At 33.6% G+C, this 24,052-nt stretch overlaps 2 protein-coding genes across 2 annotated transcripts in view; one reads left to right on the forward strand and one right to left on the reverse strand.

Moving 5' to 3' along the window:
* Positions 1–319: 319 nt before the first annotated feature.
* LOC123658707 (juvenile hormone epoxide hydrolase-like) lies at positions 320–13,665 on the forward strand. Its single transcript, XM_045594056.1, has 7 exons — positions 320–352; positions 5,667–5,849; positions 9,018–9,407; positions 9,907–10,064; positions 10,239–10,429; positions 12,808–13,036; positions 13,325–13,665. The coding sequence occupies exons 1-7, from the start codon at positions 320–322 to the stop codon at positions 13,545–13,547; spliced, it is 1,407 nt and encodes a 468-aa protein (XP_045450012.1). The 3' UTR covers positions 13,548–13,665.
* A 3,251-nt stretch (positions 13,666–16,916) lies between these two features.
* LOC123658508 (endoribonuclease Dicer) overlaps positions 16,917–24,052 on the reverse strand; it is a 46,240-nt gene continuing 39,104 nt past the window's right edge. The window contains exons 31-35 of the mRNA XM_045593908.1: positions 21,965–22,120; positions 19,997–20,208; positions 19,111–19,264; positions 18,125–18,309; positions 16,917–17,327 (exon numbers count right to left, since the gene is read on the reverse strand). Coding sequence (XP_045449864.1) covers positions 17,171–17,327; positions 18,125–18,309; positions 19,111–19,264; positions 19,997–20,208; positions 21,965–22,120 — 864 coding nt within the window. The 3' untranslated portion in view covers positions 16,917–17,170. The remainder of the gene's footprint in view (positions 17,328–18,124; positions 18,310–19,110; positions 19,265–19,996; positions 20,209–21,964; positions 22,121–24,052) is intronic.

Here is a 24,052-nt window from a genome sequence, read left to right on the forward strand (position 1 = left end):
TAATTCACAATTTCGGCGTTGAACGCCGGCGCTTACGTACGTGCGGTACTGATGTGTGAAATAATGTTTCGAGTATTTTCATTTTACTAGTGAGAACGTGACAAAAATTGTGCTCGCATACGGGTTCAGAATATCTGATATCTTTAGTTTGGTTCATACAAGAAAATATATTAAAGGTGAAGTGTTCTTTTCTTGAGTTAATGTTTAAAGAATTGTTGTAAGGAACTTTTTGAGTGAAAGTCTTATGCGACCTACTTTCTTCATTGATGTTTTAACGTTTATTTATTTGCGTTTATTAATAAAATTTTACATTACCGTCATGAATGATAATTGGGATAATGTTTTAGTGCAGGTTACTTAAAATGTAACAGCAACTGAGATAGGAAGGAGGAAATTTCCTGCTCCAAATATGGAGTATCCCAACTGGGGTAGTACCTCAACATTACAGAAATAATACTGCTCTCAAGCAGTGTTGTGTTCCTGTTGATGAGTAAGGTGACCAGAGTTCCTGGGGGGGATTGTGATAGGATTGGCAACGCGCCTGAGATGCTTCTGGTGTTGCAGACTTGGTGGTCCAGACGTCTATAAGCTACGGTATCGCTTACCATCAGGTGAGCCGTACGCTTGTTTGCCGACCTAGTTATATAAAAGTAGGAAAATGTAAATGTTCTATAGATATTACATATTATTTTAATTTATTAGTAGGTATGTATCTATCCTTATTTTAATGTTTTCGATAAAATATGTATAACGACATTAAAAGTTAAGGAGTACATTTTCGACAGCACGATATGCTGTTGCTTTTTATTTGAAACATTTCGCGTACATAAAAAAGTTATTTCTTTGTTCGTACTAAAATCATAAAATGAACATTTTTTTTTTAATAATTTGCTTGTAACATTAAGAAAAGAATGTATTACAATACATTTACTTGCAAAGGCCCTTAGGCTTGTCGGCAAGTAACAGTCTCACACATTTTATATAAAACTTATACATTTATACTGTTCCATTTTTTAGTTGAAATTACTGTTGATTGTTTCAACTGTTTGTTTTAAATAAACGCCAGAATCGCCGATAGTCAAATGGAGCTCAAGTCTAACTAGGTAAATACTAAAGGGCGTCACACACGGCGAAGATAATATATACTTACTTACAATATCGCTCGGTATACATTTTGTATGAACTATCGAACATGTTTATGTCTCGTTTTCGTATTTTGTTTCTTGATATCCTCTTTAATCAAATTATGAGTAGTAATAAAAATCTCCTTTGATTTTTTAAAATATATTTGAAACATTTTTGATGAAAGTTCTTCGTAGAGATTGTATTCACCGCGGTCTTTCCTATATTTAATATGATTTCTACACAAATCGTTCGACACTTAGAATCTACGGCAGAAATTTTTAAGTCATATCCGAAGTGAGAATTATCATTCGATGAGCTATCTAATAAATCGAATAGTACAGCCGCATTATTCATATTAGATCACCGCGTATATATATATATATATATATATATATATATATATATATATACAGTGAAGAAAGGTACGTGTGGACTCTTCCCCTAGTGACGAGAGAATGATTCGAGCGGATATATTATTACCTTATCCAGGTATCTTTATCATAACATACCTGGATATAAAATATTATAATATCTTCACCGTGTGTGACGCCCTTAACTACGAGTATAAGATATTAAATAGACAACTGCGTAAACACTTATCTACGTTTCTCGTCTACTATTCTTCTTATGTACATCTCTCATTGCTAGATAACTTTTTGTTGTAACTACATAGAAAATTATCAAAATAAAATGCATAAAACATAAGGAAAACATGTTAAGGCATCATTAATAATAAAATTGTTAGTAAACGAAAAATAAAAACCACTAAACTACATCGACAAGTAATATAACGTAGGAGGTATAGGCACTTATATGCGTAGTTATAATTAGGTATAACTCAAAAGTACTCGTCAGATCTCGATAAAATTGAAATGGGATCACAAGACAATCACCAGCTTTCGATTAAAAAAAGACTCATTAAAACCAGTATTCATATTAAAAAGTTGTGACGAAATATGTACATAAAGATACAGTCGAATTGAGAACACCTCCTTTTTTGAAGTCGGTTTAAAAAACTTGTCTCGCTTTCAATTTTGCATTTTAATTGAATTGAAAAAAATGAACCTATATTGAATAAGATCTAATATTTCTTTAAAACGTTAAACACCGCATGGATTTTTTTGTTCTTTTTTTGTTTGGGCCATGGGGGACACATGTAGTCGACACACAAATGTTCCGTTGGTACCGTAGGGGACACCATATGACCGCGACCCAGAAACTTAAAAAAAGATGACTTAGAATAATTTATTAATTTTTTGCTGTTTTATCAGCGGTTTAATTTTTTGTTAAAAAGTTTTTATTTCATATTTTTTTTGTGGCTATTTTCAAATTTATATAGGACCAACTTCGGGGTATACTGTTTTCAATAAAAAAAGAATTATCAAAATCGGACTACACTGTAAAAAGTTATACGTAGTCATACATAAAAAAATATATATATACGCGTCGACTTGAACAGTTGAACCTCCTCCGTTATTCCTCTGCCTTTACTTTGTTTACTTTTTATATTTTAAATTATCTTTATCGTAATTTTAAATATAATTATATATCGTAATTTTAATAATAATTTTTAAAATTTAATTTTTAATCAAAATCGAATAAAACGCTGCATTAAGCAAATTGTTAAACAGGTTGGCAACATTAAGAATAAAAGTTTTAAAAAAAATTATGTGGTACACTTATTGTTAGTACTTATAAAATCAGAGTACCCACAGTAGCTACTAGATCGTCCAATAAGTCCCGAGACTAACCTGGAAATGGCGCATATATTAAAAACTCTTTTGATTTTTAAAAAGTATTGGCTATCAATACAAGAATATGTGTCAAATTTTTAAAAATGGAACAATAAAATTATTGATTTTGAAACATTTAAGTGACGCTACGGTTGTAATTTCGATACAATGGAAAAAAACGAGTTTCGCGTGTTGATAAAACATTGTTTTTTAATGGGAAAAAATACCGTTGAAGCACAGCAATGGCTTATAAAATGTTATGCAGGATCAGCTCCCTCTAAAGCAACCATTTGTCGATGGTATGCCGACTTCAAACGCGGTCGCATGGACACCAATGATGGGGAACGCTCAGGTCGTCCAAATGAAGCAGTGACTCAACAAAATATTAACCAAGTCCTCAAAATCGTATTGGAAGATCGGAAGGTAAAAGTGCGAGAGATAGCCGAGATAGTGAAGATTTCAGCTGGTAGTGTTTTCACTATTTTACATAAAAATTTGGCCATGAAAAAGCTTTTTTCTAAGTGGGTGCCGCGTTTGCTTACAACTAATCAAAAGGAACAACGTATCAATGATTCAGAGCGATGTTTGGCGCTGATGAATCATAATAAAAAGGATTTTTTACGTCGGTATGTAACAATGGATGAAACCTGGATATACCATTTCACTCCGAAATCCAATCGGCAGGCAGCGGAGTGGAGAGCGGCTGGTGAAAGCCGCCCGAAGCGTCCAAAGACTCAGAAATCGGCCGGTAAGGTTATGGCGTCTATATTTTGGGATGCGCATGGAATACTTTTCATCGACTACCTTGAAAAGGGGCAAAATATAAATAGTGACTATTACATGTGCTTATTGGAGCGATTGAAGTACGAAATTGCGGATAAACGGCCTCACATGAACAAAAAGAAAGTGGTGTTTCACCAGGACAACGCGCCTTGTCACAAGTCCGTGAGAACGATGGCCAAAATTAACGAATTGGGCTTCGAATTGCTTCCTCGTCCCCCTTATTCGCCAGACTTGGCCCCCAGCGATTACTGGCTGTTTGCAGACCTCAAAAAAATGCTTCAGGGTAAGAAATTTGACTCAAATAGTGAAGTTATCGCAGCAACGGAGGCTTATTTTGAAGCCAAAGACAAATCGTTCTACACACATGGGATAGAAAAGTTAGAAAAGCGTTGGAGGGACTGTTTCGCTCTTGGAGGAGACTATGTTGATGAATAAAAATTAATTTTATAAAAAAGACCTTTTTTTAGTACTTAGTCTCGGGACTTATTGAACCACGTGTTACATAGTTGTATTTGCAGGCAAACGAAAAAAATAAAATAAAAACCGACTTCAATTATATCAACAAGTACGTAATATAACGTAGGTAGACGAAAAATTAGTCAAGTAAATATGCATTATCAAAGATTACTCCAAAAGTTGTAATCAGATCTCGATGAAATTTAAATGTGACCACATGATAAACATCGGATTTCGAACCCGGTAAAAAGTTATGCTGATCTTCGAATTTCCCACGATTTCTCTGGGATCCCATCATCAGATCCTGGTTTCCTTATCATGGTACCAAACCAGGGATATCTCCTTTCCAACAAAAAAAAACAATTATCAAAATCGGTTCATAAAAGACGACGTTATCTCCGAACATACATAAAAAAATATATATAACATAAAAAATATATATAAATATATATAAACCTCCTTTTTTGAAGTCGGTTAAAAATAATTCATAATTATTGTATCAAAGCGTCGTGGTCCGTACAATATCGATCTGACTATTATCTCAAGACTTTGAACTTTACAAAGATTTTGATATACTTAATTTATCTTCTTTTGATAAGATAATACATCGTTCATTTAATTAATTATTAAGGATAAAAGTAAAATGCTTTTAAACTATCCTAATAATATATTTAGGCATATCATTATATGTACATACTACATATACATATATCTACTACTATCAATATTTGCAAAAATATTTTTAATTTCAATACGCTTCAGCCTGTAATATCCCACTGCTGGGCATAAACCTCTTTCCCCATGTAGGAGAAGGATCAGAGCTTAATTCTTTATATTCTTAATATTGTATATATATTTCAATAAATGTAATAAAATAATATTTAATATTTGCCATTTTTTTACTTCCAAATTCTATGTCATTACTTCAACGTAATTGCAACGTTTGTTGAAATGTAAATGAAATGGTCATTGGGCGTTATTGAGCAAAACCTACTGTCTTATCAAAAAAAAATAATTATGTAACTAGATCGGCAAACATGCGTACGGCTCACCTGATGGTAAGAGATTACCGTAGCTCATAGAAGTATGCAACAACAGAAGCATCGCAAGTGTGTTGCCGACCTCATCCCCAGTTTCCCCCAGGAGCACTGGTCACCTTACTCTCCAACAAGAACACAACACTGCTTAAAAACAGTGTTATTTAGATGTGCCTGTGAACTTCTGTAATGTCGATGTACTACCCCAGTCGGGCTGCTCCATATTGATTATGAAAAATTGATTATGAGAATTGTATGAAAATTATACAATCATAATTTTTTATTTGCTTCTGGCGTTGCAGACATCTTGCTACGGTAATCGTATACCATCAGGGGAGCCGTATGCTTGTTAAAAAAGACCGATCGGTAATCTTATCCACAATCCTTAGAGCAGAAAGCACTGCTAACTGCGCCAACGGGCAAATCAAAAGTTAAGCATTATAAACATAGCAGTTGATAGATATTTCTATATTGGTAATGATTATGATTTTATAAAACTGTGTATTATATTTCATTGTATATTGTATTTCAGATGATAAAATCATTCTCTCTATTTGCTGTAGCAGCTGTAGTCATCGGAGTCGGGACGTATTACTACCTCTGGAGAGTTCCAGATATGCCTAAACTAGATTTTGAACGATGGTGGGGAAACGGTGATAAACCAAATGAAGACGATAAAACTATAAGAGCATTTAAAATTGTATTCAATGAAACGGTATGAACGGTACAGCACACATGAGAATTAATTGGATTATTGTTACCTAATATCTCCTCTTCCTTATATAAGAAGAAATATAATCCTCTTTCCTTATATAAGAAGCAAAATAGTTGAATTGAGTTCCTATAGAGCAGCCCTATTTTCTACACAGAAAAAGAGACTCTTTGCTCACTAAAAGGGACGTTAGAGCCTGTTTTATTTAAGTTCAAATAATCTACACTCATCACGAAATCTCCGAAACTATAACACCTACAAACTTGAAATTTAGCAGGTATGACTACGCCCTATAGGGATATAGGGCGTAGTCATCGGCTAAGAACGAATTTTACGAAATACGACCCCTAGGGGGGTGAAACGGGGGTTGGAAGTTTGTGTGAAAGTCTCATGTTTTTGAAGTAAGAGACTTGAAATTTAACCCATTCCCTGCGGCGATAAAAATTACGCTTATTAGCCAGGTGCGGGAAGGTTTTCGTCGCGAACGCCGATGGGCGTCCTCCGCACCTCATTAGGATAATATGGGACGCCGATCGGCGTTTTCAGCGTTGTGCAATAAAAATGATCATTTTAGCGCTAAAATCTTAGAAAAAACTACAAATACTCCAAACGTTTGGTACTTTCACGATCGTGTTTGGTGTAAAAAATAAATTAACATTAATTAGGATTTTTTTGTGAAGTTTTTGTTCTTTAATAGTTGGATTTTGAAATTTTGGAGACTATAGCGATAAATAGTAATTAAATTATTTTAATTATATAATTATACTTCACTTTTAAACTACAGTCTCATATATTTTAGTTTCAACTGATAACAACGGCTATATTATATTATAAATTAATATCAGAGGTTGCAAACCTTTTGATTACTTTTATAATTTTATTATTATTTATTTACAGACCTTTTTTTATAGAGATCTTCGTTAACATGAAAATTAGTATCAAAATGAACTTTTGTTGAAATAATTGATCCAATTCGTCGACATTATATAGAACGGACAAGTTTCAAGTCGTTAAAATTTTAACTTCGTAAATATTTATCTAATAATTTATATAAAAATGAGTAGATGAATTCATACATGTTTATTTGTTTCCAAACACGTTAAATTTTGTTGACTAGTGTTGTCAAAGGATAACTAATTAAGTGATTGATACAATAGACTGAGTAATTTATTCTCATTAAAACAGGAATGATTCTATAATTGATCTAATTTATCCTTTATATTGTAGAATAAGCTTTAACTTATCTAAATATGTGTAAGTTAAATTAATAAAGTTCATAATTAGTTAAGTTAATAAATAAAACGTCCAAGGATTTCGGCTTACAGTAAAATCGCGAATAAAGTAAGACTCACGGTCTTCACGAACGTTCGAAGTTTCGAACTGAGTTTAAAATCATTTTTATCATTATTATTTCTTTTGCCAGGTCTCTTTTCATTTCGTCAAAGAATGTCACAATATGAATAACCGTACGCGTTTGGGCGCTTAAGCGGCGGAGGAGAAGCAGTACTAATACTCTACTACTACTACCTCTATTATAGAAAAAATAATATTAACTAAATACATTAAGGAAATATTGCAAAAAAAAAAAACATAATAGGTATTTATTTAGAATCAAAGGTTGTTAACTCCTGGAAGACGCCGTTAGGCGTCTTTCGCACCTAGGATGGAATACGCATTTTTCAAAAAGTTATTTTTCAAACAAATATTCGAAAACGGCGAGCAGTACCTTGTTGTATTTTTAAAAAAATGTGCCTATATTGCAAGTATAATTTTTTGTGACTTGTTTTCGCCAAGATAAAAGGAATTGAAAAAAAACGCCGATGGGCGTCCTTCGCACCTCAATGTTAAATCAAAAAACGCCGATAGGCGTCCGCCGCAGCGAATGGGTTAAAATGTATGCCTTATAGATGATGAGAAGGTGTCCAAATAATGCATCGTAATCTATGTATATAAAAGAGAAAGGTCACTGACTCACTCATCACGAGAATTCAAAAATCGCCGGATGGTCACACTGGACAAAGATGAAATTTGGCAGGGAGGTAGATTATAGTTAGTAGACGTCCGCTAAAAACGGATTTTGCGATATTCCACCGCTAAGGGGGTTTAATTGGGGTTGATAGTTTGTATGAAACATATACAGCAGCTATAAGTTCGCCTGTTAGGTTATTTATACTGCAGCCTGAAAATAAAACTAAAAATGTGTTGTATAGAGAGGTTTTATGATTGATGAAATAACTATTAAATTATACTAAATTGTGCCTTTTAAAAAGTTACTCAGTGTGATAAGCATTTCAAGTAACTGAAATAAAAAAAAAATTTGCGTTAAAAATCTTAATAGTAATGCATATCTTCATAACCACGCGGACTTAGTCGCGGGCAACAGTTAGTGTATTATAAAACAAAGTCTCCAAAAGTGTATGTGATCGAATCCCTCAAAATCTACTGAAAGGATTTTCATGCGGTTTCATCATTGGAGAGAGGGCTCCACCAATGGCAAGAGGAAGGTTTACGGAACGGCTAAGCCGATTTTGATGAGAGTTTCACTGGAAGTTTGCCGGGAAAACTTTGTGACACACTGATTTCAACGCGGGCGAAGCCGCAGGCACAGCTAGCAATCATATAATTATCGATTAAATAATATCTTATTTATTAATTCTTCCCAAAAAAAAAAATCAGTACGGTCACACTGAAATGTGGATTTAGTTACTTATGTGTTGTTTGTATTTAGATATATTGATCTAAAATCCAGCTGCAAATTAGTGAACTCATGGAATTGTTGCTAAAAACAATTTTTTTTTTTTTTTGTATATATATATATATATATGTATAGAAATGTATCGAAATCATACCTGTTTACGCATGGTTGCGAAGAGGTGCGGCCAGATGCACAACCACAACCGTGATTTTTCAGAATCTTTATATGCCGTGATGTAGACGATACTTTATTTCAAAAACAAGTAAAAGAGATTTTTTCTCCCAATTCAATCATCAATAATTTAATTTAAAATATTAGCAGCAATATTTTGATAGGCAACCTGGTAGATATATATATTTTCCTAATCATAAATATACATAAAAATTTGATTTTTAGCAAAAACTCGATGAGTGCACTAATTTGCAGCCGGATCTCGTGCTATATGAAATAAGTTGGTATCAAAAACCTTCTTACAGATGATCGAAGATTTAAAATACAGATTAAGAAACAGGCGTCCTTATACTCAACCTTTAGAAGGAATGCAATCTGAATACGGAATTAACACGATATACTTGGACAAAATATTGCAGTATTGGCACGATAAATATAATTTTAAAAAGAGGGTCGATCTCCTTAATAGATATCCTCATTATAAAACCAAGATTCAAGGACTTGATATACATTTTATCAGAGTGAAACCTGAGTCAACGAACAAGAAAATACTTCCTATATTGCTGATGCATGGATGGCCAAGTTCATCTAAAGAGTTTGACAAAGTTATTCCAATGCTCACCACGCCTAGAACAGAATATGATTTTGTGTTTGAAGTGATTGCTGTCGATTTACCAGGTTTTGGATTTTCAGAGGTAATTTAAAAACACGAAATACTTATAAAAAAACTAATTACATTATAAAGTTTATATTTTTAGTATAGCTTATTAATAAACTCTCGTGTTTAATAATAAAATTTGCAAACGTAAGACCTAACTGAGATTACTAAAGCGATGAAACATGCACAAAAAATAAAAAATAAATAATAATCCAGCCAATAGAAAAATCTTACACGTGTGCCATTTTTTGTCTCACCTTCGTCTCTATGATTTCTATTCAGTTAAGAACCTGAATAGTATTGACAATACTAATGTTTTGTATGAGTATTTTCGAATTAAAAACGCTTCGCTCTTAAAATGTAAATATAATTATAACTTACTAAATAAACAGGCATGTTTGTACCTTTGAGTGATTGGTTTCTTCGAAAAAATTGTGTATAGTTGAGGATAAGAAATTCGAATTTGAAAAAAAATGTGTAATACAAATCTTTGAATTTGTTATAAATTCCTATGCAATCAAGTTTTTTTGTTACAGGGCACAAATAAACCCGGGTTGACTCCAGTTCAGATCGGTATTATTATGAGAAATCTAATGAAAAGGATTGGTATTGACAAATTCTACATTCAAGCAGGCGATTGGGGTTCCCAAGCCGCAACCCACATGTGTACTATATTCCCCGACGAAATACTCGGGTTAGTTATAAATGTTTATGTATAAATTGAAAACTTTCAATGTAGCCATTGTCTCCAATTTATCTCTTATCGCGTGATATCACGACAATAATAGATTGGATAATTGATAATGTTTGGAAATTACAAGCTACAGCTTAGTATGTCATGTATTTATCAAACTCGTGTATGTTTCAGATTTCATTCAAACATGCCACTGTCTTCTAGATCAATAAGTAACTTGAAATACGTCATCGGATCAATGTTTCCTAGTTTGTTTGTTGAAAGCAAACACAAGCATAGATTGTACCCTCTAAAAGACTTTTTTTTATATCTGGTCAGAGAAAGTGGTTATTTTCATTTGCAGGCGACGAAACCTGATACAATAGGTAGTACCAGCCTTTGCTATGTATATTTTTTTCCTATTTATTTTAACTTATAATTATTTTTTAGGTACGTTACAGTATTTATTTACAGTTGGAAGATAAAAAAAAACAAGGGCTTCTGAAGGCAAGTGGTTACCTTTGCCCATATATATATTTTAATATCTATACTAATAGTATAAAAAAAACTTGATTTGATTGTTTGTTTGTTTGCATCAAATAGGCTTCGAAACTACTGAAGCGATTTGAAAAATCTTTCACTGTTGAGAAGCTTCACTATCCCCGGGTGTCTAGGTTATATGTTCAAGAAAAAAATAGAGATCCTTACTAAAACTCCAATAATGTGATTACATTCATTTTTTTCATTATCATTACGTTTCACTAGTCTGTCGATTAAGCCAACTGTTTATTTATTGTCGTCTATCTTTATGTCTTACTCTGTAATTTCTTTAGTTCACTGAACTCATTTTTCATGTAATTTATTTATTTATATACAGAAAAAAAATTATGTGACAAACTGTGTAGCAAAAACAATTAACAGTTTAAAACGGTTTATTGACCCATCGTATGAATGGTAACCCTTTAAGTCTAAACAGTAGCCGAGTACTTGTAGGTACTTACATAAAAGAGAAACATCAAGGTATGCTATGATCAAATTGTAACTATACGTACTCGTCGTCATATTCAAACATGTCTAACTAATATTTGGTTCTTGATATTTATGGATTAAATCTATATAAATAAAATTGAACCGCTTAAAATTATACCTACGCCCTCAACTTCTGAACGACTGCAACAAACAGGATAATTTTTCATTTTTTGTTCGTCATTGTCATGACAAGGTTTCCATAAAAATTAAACGATTTAATTTTCATCACATTGCTGCAAGTCTTGAAATACTGAATGAAATCAGATTATTTTGCTAAAACTGAGTTAGATAAGATAAAAAACAACATTAGTAAACATTTTGTACCAATATAATCGTAATAGTCAACATTAGGTGGTCTAGATAATATATAGAGATTATATATTTGATTTGAGAATTTTTTCGCTGGGAAATGCTTTTACGCATCCTGCCAGCCTCGTCGGGTGTGGGGCTCCTGGCCCGGTAAAAAGATCAGAATACCCTCTAAAGCCCGGCGGTGCCCTCATTATCATAGCGGGGCGCCACAGGATCGCTTTCGCATGCTACCGTGACGTCCCGACGGTTTGCCAGCCATTTGCGGGCCGCCTTCATCTATAGAACGCCCACGGGCTCTTTGAGCGCTCTATTACCCCGGTGGCGAGTGGGAGGAATGGTGCCCTTCTCTTCTTCTTCTCGCTATTGCGAAGGGTGAAGGAGCGCATATCGAAGTCTCCTTCCCCCTGGTCGTCACCTGTGGAGCGCGTTGGCGTGAGTGTTGGCGTCGCACTGTCGCTCCGCAGCCTCTTTTGGCGCAATGACCTCCTCGCAAAAGGAGGTCATGGCCGACCAGCACCTCTCACTGCCGAGCATGCTGCGGACCACGACTGATCTTCGCCTATTATGGCCATCAGGGCAAAGCACTGGCTCAAGTGACACAGTCCTCGAGAGTGTGACGCGGTTATTACTCGGTTCACCACTCGCGTGACAGGTAGGGGTGAGCTCCTTACCTGCAACCTAATGCAGGTACTTATAAAGCAGCCATGCCCGGTAAGTACCTTTTTTTTACATGGGAAAAATCCATCGTGGATACACTCCAGCGCGGGGGCACCAGAGGGTTATGTCAGACTCCTACTGACTAAAAAACACCACGTGTGAGCAGTCGTCCGGGTGGGGTGAGATGGGGTCGCGCTAGCATTCGCCACCTCGCCCCGGCGGTACGCCCGGACGAGACGGACCCCGGCACAATGGTGGAGTGGCCTCGCTCACAACAAGGCCACCTCTCAGACATGTGGGGTCGTGTCGTTCGGCCGGCCGAAGTCCCCTGACTATCGGCCGGCGACCCCAAATGCTCGGTAAGTACCTGTGTCGGTCTAAAGGATATTACCCCGTGCCGTCTTTTGACCCAGTGACGTAGGTGAGGACGTATGGCATCCACCTCAGATCCTCCAACCACCAATCGAGCAGGGCTCTCTGAGCCTGAGCCCTGATCCTACGTATCTGGTCGGCACTCGGAATTTGCCCTTGAGCTCGGAGGCTCGACCTTTACGGATACACATTCCGCGCCTGGACTCCAGGCCTTACTTTTACAAAAATTATAAACACCTTAAAATTTTAATTTGTAAAATGACGATTCCAAAGTGCTCTTGCCTTGCCTATTTGAATAGTTATTTTTGATTTTGATAGGTACGTACTTAAACTTCAGCATAATTTATTTTGAAATCTACATAATAATCTTAATTTCATTTAATTTTATTCATAGGAGCCGCAGTAACAGATACTCCCGCTGGGATGGCAGCTTACGTTTTTGAAAAAATCGGTGTATGCTCAAATAAAAAACAATTACATACACAACACGGTGGACTAGATAATATAGATATTGATGACTTGCTAGACACGGCTACCATTTTGTGGGCAAATGCATGCATTACCACCTCTATGAGAATATACGCAGAAGCGTTCGCGTGGCCTGAAACGTACATAGTACACGAGTAAGTTTATTTCGTTAATTATTTCAGTATACCAGATGGATAGTACTTCCGATGAGAGCCGAAATGAGCGCCATATACACTACACATATGGCTATAACAAATCTCTCCGCTTATGGTAAGCTGCTAAGAAAAATAGTATTGGACGGTTACGCAGAAATACCTCATATTATTCGAGAATTTATATTTCAATGAAAGTGATCTCTAACACCACAGAACCCCCCATTTCAAAGAACTCAGGAGTCGAATGTCCTATATAATAATTAACTAAGTTAAGTTTACCATTTTCAGCATTCCAACAAAAGTACCGACAGCGGCTGTAAACTTTCTTCACGAAGTGATCTATCAACCTGATTGGATATTAAGGGACAAATTTATAAATTTAGTGCATTCCACTACATTAGATTTTGGTGGACATTTCGCAGCAATGCAAACACCTAAGGAATTAGTTGACGATGTTTTCGCATCAGTCAATGAATTCATTAAATTTAACACAAAAAATGGTAAAAAATAATAAAGATAACTCTGATATCAATAAAATGTACTTAAACGTAATTGATTTGCTCAATATCCGTAAGATACAATATTTCATTTGTTTCTTAATAAAAAATATTTTTGTCATTGTAAAACTACATCAAAAACAAAGTTTAACTTCAGAGTTAAATTTCAGCCTTAATATTTTATATTAAGAATTTTATGACGATTATGATAGCAATATTATGAATAAATACGATCAAGTCCTCCGTGGACAGTATTGATAGTAATATTTTAATGATTGAGCATCGATCTTGATGTGACGCCCGTATACATTTTTTATTGTGGACTCTTCGTATGTTTGTTTTGCCATTGAATGTTTTTATATTACGTTGAACCGTGAGATTGCGATTTCTTTAAATATTTACAAATAAGAACCAAGTTATATACATATCATACCGGTCTAAACTGTTTCTTGTCTGTGAATATTTAACAGAATTGTCAAACACATGTCATGTATCCATCTGAAAATCAAGACTGGTCATTTATTTATAAATCAATAAATTTATTATACATTTTAAATATTTAAAAGTATTTTCTGTTTTCTTAAAATAAAATAAAAAAACTAAACAAAATTTTTAGAAAAAAAAAGGTTAAATTAAAGGTTAAATTTTTAGAAAAACACAACCTTAGTGTTAGCCACGATTGAACGTTTTTAGATATAAATGTTTGCTTGCAAACGAAAAAAAATCCGACTTCAATTACATCGACAAGTAATGCAACGCAGGTAAACGAAAAAATAGTCAAGTAAATACGCATTATCAAAGATTACTCCAAAAGTTGTAATCAGATCTCGATAAAATTTAAAATCATCAAAATCAGTACACCCAGTAAAAATTTATGCGGATTTTCGAGGGTTTCCCTCAATTTTTCTGGAATCCCATCATCAGATCCTGGTTTCATTATGGTACCACACTTAGGATATCTTTTTCCAACAAAAAAAGAATTATCAAAATCGGTCCATAAACGACGCAGTTATCCCCGAACATACATAATGTATGTATATATATATTTATTTACGGTCGAATCGAGTAACCTCCTCCTTTTTTGAAGTTCGTTAAATAAAACAATAACTGCAGTAGAAAATGTTGTATTCATCTTTTTATAAACATAATAATTATGTGGTTGTACATAATTATCTTGATTAACTTTTAACGATACAAAAAATGACAAACTAATTGCTATATGCTTAGAGTCGTACAAAATATTTAAATTACAAATTAAATGCAATTAAACACTCATTACATACGTGTTCAAAATTCGGTAAACAGCTATTAGAATAAAGTATACTTTATAGTTCTTGATATTAGCTAAATATAACGAAAGACAAATTTGTGTTGTTAATACAAAGAAAATCGAAAGTTAAGTTTATCAGGGTACAAAAGCGCCGATAAAGTAATTAGTTTTTTTTTTCATTTCCTTTTTCAAAAAGGGGTCTTCCATTAAACACGTGATGGCTTTTAGCAACTTTTTAACCCCTACCTCCCCTTGGTGATATTTGGTAAAGTTTTAGCCTAACCCCTTTCCCCAGTACTCAAAAATCACCTGTATTTTTGATGTCACGTAAATTGAAAATTTCAGAATACCTGTTTTTTTTATCTTTAAACACAGGTATAATCTTATTAAATTTCGAAAAATTAAACAATATGGTAGAAATATCTAAACAGGCACGGAGGGCTTTGTTAGTTGTTTTTCGGTTTACAATTCGCGTGTTCAACGAAAAATGTTATATCTCAATATGGCCCTCGCCTCGCGATATTTCGTGATATTTTTCTGAACACCTCCCCTACTTTCGAGCCTCATGTGATTGATGGACGACCCTAAATCTCACTTTAAATAGTCTTTAAACTTTATTTAATACCCATTTTGGATGCTAAAATAAATAATTGTTTGCTCGCAACCGAAAAAAAAACCAACTTCAATTACATCGACAAGTAATACAACGTAAGTAGACGAAAAAAATTAACAAAACTCACTAGTTGTCACTACGAGTTTCGAAGGTTTCCCTCGATTTCTCTGGGATTCCATTATCAGATCCTGGTTTCCTTATCATGGTACCACACTTGGGTACCATGGTACCACACTATCTCCTTTCCAACAAAAAAAAAAAGAATTATTAAAATCGGTTCATAAACGACGAAGTTATCCCCGAACATATATATATATATATATATATATATATATATATATATATATATATATATATATGCGGTCGAATTATGTAACTTCCTCCTTTTTTGAAGTCGGTTAGAAATATAAAAAATATAAAATTGGAATAAATAGAAAATTTTGACATATTATATTTCATTTATTAACATTAAAAATAGGACTTATATATTTTTGAGACAATATTTATACAATTAATCCCTGTACGAGAAATTGTTAAATTCTATTAAATTTTCAAAAAATACTGAGTTAAAAAAAAATCTACACTACAATTAAAACAAGTGTCTGTTTATCTGGTTACTATAAATTTAAAAACTAGCAAACGGATTTTCATGCAGTTTTCACAGAAAATATACCCATTGGAGAAAGGTTTAGAAGTACAATTTGTTCACGTAATATACCTACTCTAATTTAAAATAAAATATATCACGTACAATACGATAATTAAGAAGCTATTTAGATGGACATTATTATTGATTTTTGTAAGTTAACGTTAGTTACTTTAAGCATTTAATGCTAATAATATCAATCTTTTAAAGCAAATAAATTACATTCGAAAAAAATAAGTCCAAAATAGCAGTTCACATCGATGACGGGTATACCTACTATACCTGTACGACCATCCTTATAATTTATAACATATATTTATTCCTACATTATACTTATAATAAAACTGTAACATGTCCAATTGTGTATATTTAAAGGAAAAAAATCTACTTTATTAGCGTTGGTCTTGCATCAAACCAAAACTACAGAAAAATAGAAATGAAACATGACATAGTATAAAACAAAGTCTCTTCCCGCTGTCTGTATGCTTAGATCTTTAAAACTACGCAACGAATTTAGATGCGGTTTTCTTCAGTAATAGAGTGATTCCAGAGGAAGATTTATATATATAATACATGCATAATATAGTAGAGGAACACTGATAGTTTTGGAGGTTTTTAATGTGATCTTGTAAATAAACACATTTTTTTGCGTTAATATTGCAAATATTAAGTTAATATTTTATTCTTTGACGGTTCGCAGGAAAGTGGAGTGGAGTGGAGTGCGAACCGTCAAAGAATACTTATAACAAATGGACACAACGATAAATAGTTAATATTTTATATTTAGTATCAGCATTGCACCCGTGCGAAGTCGGGGCGGGTCGCTAGTTTATAATAAAAGTGAAAAAAAAACATATATTAAACGCATGCCAAAGTATATATTATATTACTACTAGAATTGGGTTCTTGGAACTGTTATGCGATTTTTATTTATTTTAAGTATCTTATTTATGAATATAAAAAAAAAATGTCAAAAAACACTCGTCATATCTTACTGAAGAAAGTGACACTTTATAGAACGAACTAAAATTATTATAGTTATAGTATAAAAGTCCGCAAAATTTCCACTAGTCTTTTTTTAAATTTCAATTTATATTTATCTAATATTTTAGGCAGCGAGAATCTTAAGAGCTAGTTTCGCAGCGGCACGTTTCGCTTGAGATTTGTTTGAGCCTACACCATACGCCACATGTTGTTGACCTTCCTTCGAAAACGTTACTGGCATCATTACCTTAGGTACAGCAGATTTAGTCAATTTTGCCTCACTGAAAAACAATAAATAATCAATAGCGGACAAGAATTTCTGGACTGAAAAAAAATGTACTCTTCTTCTAATGTTTATTGGATCGGCCATTCATCAAGGGAGGTCGAGCAAAATTATCCTACGACTAATAGGAGCGGATCATAATTATGTGAAAAATCTAGCTAAAATGGGGAAAATTTATTTAAAAAAATATTGCCAATGTTTTATCACCCGCCATTTTGAAGGACGAGGAGATAAAAACAATCATAACACAAATTACTTTATGTATCACCCACACATTTATATAATATACTCAACGTACGTATTATTATTTTTTACACCACTGTACTGACTTCATACAATTTAAAGCATAGTAAGGTCAAATAATGTGAGTGCAATTTAGTTTTTTTTTTTTTTTAATATAACTTGAGAAAAACTAGCTAAATTATAATAATTGGCTGGCCATTAGTCAGCTATTTTTGTGTTTATGTATGACTCATTACTAACTAGTAAGCATGCGGTTTGCGCTGTTATATCAAAAACTTTATAAACACCTACTTTTAAATATTTTATTATAGTTCTGTATAATAATAGCTGAATATACAACATTACACATAAGTTATTATTTATCCTCATAAATTTTTATAACATTGTGAATTACATGTATGAAAATGTAAGGCGTTTAAAGACCGATTCATATACTAAAAGACAGGCCATTTTGATTACGAATCGTTAAAATTAGATCACGTCAAATTGGGACTTAAACTATTCGCTTTTTTGAACATAGAAAGTCAATAAATTGAAATTATAAAACCTTACCCAAATTTGGGACAAGCGTGAATTCTCTCCATTAGCATTCGGACGGGTTGCTTCGGGATGCACATAGAAAAGTGGTTGATCTCTTTGTACATAATCTTATAAACGACCGACCACACTTTGTTCAAATCACCCCCGCTGTCCAGATATATCGCCCCGGTCAGTGCTTCGAAGATATCACTGAGTACCTAGACCATACAATCATGTTTTAACAATGTTAGGTTACATTAATGTGCTAGCAAGTTCTCGAATGATTAATAGGATTACGATATAATTATACAATGTTTTTGTAAACTTTTTTTTATATCACTAGGTCGGCAAACAAGCGCACGGCTCACCTGACGGTAAGAGATTACCGTAGCTTATAGACGCCTGCAACACCAGAAGCAGCGCAAGCGCGTTGCCGACCCAATCCCCCCCCCAGGGGCTCTGGTCACCTTACTCACCAACAGGAACACAATACTGCTTGAAAACAGTATTATTTAGCTGTGGTCTTCTGTAAGGTCGAGGTCCCCAGTCGGGCTGCTCCATATTTTGAGCAAGAAATTCCTGCTGTGCCCTACCTCAGTTACAGTTACTATACAGCATATTTAAAACATTTTCATATAATTAAAGTTGCACTTTTTTGGAGTTAACTCCTTAAGAAATGATATACGGCCCGTGGTATGAAACAAACAGTTCACTGTAGTGGAAGACTGTGCCAATGGACTAATCAGAATAAATGTATATACATTCATAAGTTTTGTTTACAGATTCTATTCGATTTTTAATTAATCTAATATCACTATGTATATATTTGTTGTAATCTATGGTAAATTTATTATTTACTCTTATGAAGAAATTTTTCTGCAGTGGCTTCTCTCCAATATGCCTTAACAGTAAATAATGTTAAAAAAACTTTTAATACAAAATATCGAATATTGCTATTCCTCTACAACCAGCCACAATATCACTACTAGAATAATACCTATTATTAAAGTTCAGCTTACTTTAGGGACGTCAATGTACTGGGCAATGCTACAATCCTCTTCGTCGATGAGATATAGGACGTCTTCGACTATTTCGTGTTCGCGTTCTTCCTGATGTTCCACAAACGTCTTTATTGCGCTTTCAAGGACTGCGTTCATTTGCGAACATAGGTATCTGTTTGAAAACATAAATTTAGTAATAATATAACTATATTATTTCTCTATTGTTAATATTCTTATAAGATTTATGTAATATCGCACGGCTGGGCATAGGTCCCTTTCCCCGTGTAGGAGAAAGATCTGAGCCTAATCCACCACGCTGCACTAATGCGGATTAGCGGATATATTCCATAATCTGACTAACGATCGCTATAAGGTGTACATGATAATAACCGGAACAGACAGCTTAACGTGCTCTTCGAGACACGGTGGGGAAAACCACAAGGACTAACAATCAGACAGGAAATAAATATTTGTATTACACAAATATCCACTCTGAACGGGAATCGAACCCGCGACCGTCGGTATTTAGGCCGACACGGCACACGCACTATTACACTAGAGCGGTTGTCTCAATCATTAAAAGCGAATTATTACAGGCAACCTCAAATAAAGGAATTATAATCAACTTACGAAGCAGTTGGAGCATATAGTATTCCTAATAAGGTTAAATTTAGTTGATTTGTTGATTTGACGTGATTTAAAAAAAGGGATTTGGTATTGGCGAATATACAATCTCCGGCTCGCTGGATCGACTATCTACGTAATATTGCAGATAGGATTGCAGAAAACCAAGATGTTTAGCGTAAACTTCGATTAACCAATGTCCGGCAGTGGACTGCGATAGGCTGGTGACGTTGAATCAACAACAAAATGAATATCACACTAAATCAAATTATAAAATTACTTGTGGAGCCCCAACTTCACGACGTAGGAAGCGAACGTGACGTTGTTCACGAGAGCCGACCTCAAGTCCGTGAGGTCGCCGGGGGTCAATTTACCAAAGTTCTCGTAAATGTGTGACGTGATTAGGAAATCCAATATAGCGTCGCCGAGGAATTCCAAACGCTCATAGGAATTCGTGTAACGATTTCGTATGTAAGATGCGTGAGAAAATGCCTGAAAATTTAAATATATGTTATATTTATAAATTTATTTATTTTTTATTACGCAGACACACTATCGACACATCATAGGAACATTATGGGTGTAAGAATTTACACAATCGTACATACAATTCAATATGGTTTATTTTTAGTTGTTTTTTTTTATACAACTGGTGGCCGGTCACATGATATAGATACGTCATTTTGCGTTTCAATAAGCTATAAATAATACTGTTTTCAAGCAGTATTGTGTTCTTGTTGGTGAGTAAGGTGACTCCTGGGGGGATTGGGGATTGGGTCGGCAACGCGCTTGCGATGCTTCTGGTGTTGCAGGCGTCTATAAGCTACGGTAATCGCTTACCATCAGGTGAGCCGTACGTTTGTTTGCAACCTAGTGACATAAAAAAAAGCTATCTGCTCTTGGAATTTCTGTGTTCGTCTTTGATCTATCTTTGAAAGGGCGCTTGCTGAGGACGGAGAAAGCAACAGGAAAAAAGTTTGAAGCATACAGAAGATACCTGACTGGAGGTTATTGAAAAAACTTCAGTAGCTATCTTTTGTTAGCTTGAAGTGCTATCTATCCTCAATTCTATCGACCGAAATCAGCCGATTAACTCATTAGTTAAAAGGTTTATAACATTTTTATTTACAATAATAGCATGTACACTAGAACTAGCGTTTCTTTATCAAAATACTGATAATGAGACGTGTGTATGTGAAACATAAAGTATATACAATTTTAAAATCTTCAAAATTTAATAAAAATCAATTTGAACACTACACTATACACCAAGTACAGTAATTATGTAGCAGTATATGGTCAGGTACACAAATAATAAAAGAGAAAAAAAGCTGAAAATAAATGTGTACTAAGCCATCTATGGATTATATATAATTTGGATTATAATTGGTAGCATTATAGTTTTGTTTAGTTACCCGAGAGAACAGCCGTTGTAAACAAAAGCTTTAAAACTTACTTTTATATTTACGTTATGTTAAATGCAAAAGAATAATTTATTTCCCAAAATTAAATACGAATTTAAAATACTCGAAAATTATCCGGAGGTACACTTTAACAAAGGATAAGGAAGACGTCAGATCTATCTTTCACCTTACTTTATTTCGAAGCAATGTTATTGAGACGGCAGTGAGACAAATTGACTGTTACAATCGAACTCTAGTAACTGACGGCAGTAAACTGACTGCAGTAAACATACTTTAGATAGATTATTGAGACCGGTCGGGATAGGTCGGTAAACAAAGGCACGGCTTACCTGATGGTAAGGGAATACTGTAGATTGTAAACTATAAATACCTGCGACACCAGAAGCATCGCAAGCGTGATGCCTACCCTATCCCCAAGGAGCTTTGGTCACCTTACTCACCACAGGAACACAACACTGCTTGAAAGCAGTGTTATTTAGTAGTGATCTTCTGTAAGGTCGAGTTACTATCCAAATTGTATACATTTGAGTTGACACCAAGTTCTAAACTCGAGAAAGTCTGAAACAATTCTATTTTGGAGACGTTGTTTCTAAAAGTGTTCTAATATTTTGTAGAGGGTACTTACGAAATAAAATATTAGAAAATTACAAAAACGGAAAAGTTCCGAAAATGTACCGTTTGTTTTAACTTCACCTTTTAAACATTTCGCAAGACAGGACAGCGTCTATTAAGTCAGTTAGTTTTATTAATATAATTAACATGACTATTGCAAACAAAATTGTAATAAAAAAAAACAGTTATTAAAAAAAGTTAAATAAATTTACCTCAAGTAACAACGCTGGATCATTGAATTTGTAATCGACAACTTTCTCTATGTCGCTCTGGCAATTGTTCAACAGCCAGTCAATTTCTTGTTTCGTAGTTTTACCTTCTGTTATCGGGGTGCTCACTTTTTTATTCAAATATTGTTTGACATTATCCTAAAAACAATATTAGATATCTGTTATAAAATAATAGTATTAGACTTTTTCATCGTGATTAACATTCTGTTAGTTTTATTTTTATAAAACTAACAGAATGTTAATTAAATATAGAACCAAACGATAGGATAAATTTAAAACGGTGCTAATTTGTTAATTTTTTGTAACTCAACGGTCCTCACTATGAATTCCTCCTGTGTTGCGCGTCCGGAAACACAGTACATAAACACGGCAAACACCTATATGGTCTATGTTTGCCATGAGCAGGACTCGAACCAGCAACAGTCACTGATGTGACCGCTGCGTCAACGAGCTTAAACCTATGTTATTATAAGTTTAAATATATAGATAGTAACAAGTTAAAAACTGATACATCTTAATAGTTATATTTCTATTGGTTAAATCACAGAATTTAGAATTTTACGAAATATAGTATATCTGTGCGAACGCAGTTTTTTGCGGGAAATTCCCGCGAAAACCCGCGTTCGCGCGCGAATTTCTACTGCCTATATCCATCATTCATCATCATCATGACATATTATTCATTATAATGAAATTAATTGTTTATATTTTTTCCGAACCCACATCCTTCCCATTCGGGCATTGTTTTTTGAGGAGAAATTATTTTTAAAATTACTGGAAGATATCGCTCATTAGTGATAAGGCCGCCTTTTGCACTTATGTCCCATTTTTATTTTTGTAATTTTGCTCCCTCATGGTGTAGAATAAAGAGTTTTTATTATTTTTTATATTATATTATTTATTTTATTATTAGTTTTTTGACCGTTGCGTCCTGCTATTTGTTGATTGGGTACAGATTTTTATTTGAAACTAAAGAAAAATCAACAGACTATAAATCCATCTAACCTAAGCGAAAATATGTAAAATTAAATGAATGGAAAATATTAATTCGCCATAAGGTGATACTCACTTAACGTACATAAAAAAAAACAACAATAATAATACGTTAAAAATTAATGAAATTTTTGTAAATTCTTTATAAGATCATTAAATCTAAAAAAAGTGATTTCACAGTTTCTTTCTTTCTTATATTCATTCTACCTACTTGCTTCCGTTAATTAGATCTTTCCAATACATATCTATATTCCGTTTTTTTGGAAGAGTCTTATTTGGTAAACAAACCCCTGTCAATCGTAATTCACGTTTTTTCCACATTTATCACTCACTTTCACAACATATAGCTTACGGACATTTGTAAAACTCCATTTACTATTTATTTCACTAAAAACAAATATCAATTTATCATTTATACACATAAAAACTACTAAAATACGAATTCCGACAATACAGATAACTAATATTTTTGATTATGACATTTCAATATCTTTTTTTAAAAGGCAAATAGGGATGTGGTCATAATATTTTTAGAGATGAATGAGTATAAGTGAATGAACAGCATGAGCGATAAAATAAGCCGTGTTCTTTACCTATATTTTAAATTTTCACGAATTATAATTTGTTAAATAATGTTATCGTAAAGCGATTTGTTATTAATTTGTTTTTTGTTATGTTTTTTTTTTTGTTTTTTTTATGTTGAGCGCAAAAAAATGCTTACAAAATATTGCAAACGTCAATCTTTTATGGTAAAGTGTTCATTGTAAAGGTTTATTTAAAATTTTATTGTTTGGTTGTTTGTAAGGTTATATATTGTAAGGTTATATTGTAAGGTTATATTATGAATATTTCTGAATATCAATTTCACCCTGAACATTTTTTACGCTATCCCATATAATATTAAAGTATACCACATAGCAATGGCATAAAAGTTTACTGTAGTTTACAGGAAACATTTTTGAGACTTTAAGAAGAGACTTAGGTTTAAATAAAGATTAGGATTACCCAATGAGAGCTTCGTGGAGAACAATGTTATTAGTCCTTTTTTTTAGATGTTAGAGAGAGTGTACCGCCGGC

The sequence above is a fragment of the Melitaea cinxia genome, chromosome 12 (assembly GCF_905220565.1).
Source record: "Melitaea cinxia chromosome 12, ilMelCinx1.1, whole genome shotgun sequence".
Lineage (NCBI taxonomy): Eukaryota > Metazoa > Arthropoda > Insecta > Lepidoptera > Nymphalidae > Melitaea > Melitaea cinxia.

What these genes read in the sequence shown, in the direction of transcription:
- LOC123658707 (XM_045594056.1), top strand. Translation starts at nt 320, where the DNA reads ATGAATGATAATTGGGATAATGTTTTAGTGCAG. An exon ending in AAATTGTATTCAATGAAACG is followed by an intron (nt 5,850 to 9,017) that starts GTATGAACGGTA and finishes ACCTTCTTACAG; the next exon opens with ATGATCGAAGATTTAAAATA. An exon ending in CAGGTTTTGGATTTTCAGAG is followed by an intron (nt 9,408 to 9,906) that starts GTAATTTAAAAA and finishes TTTTTGTTACAG; the next exon opens with GGCACAAATAAACCCGGGTT.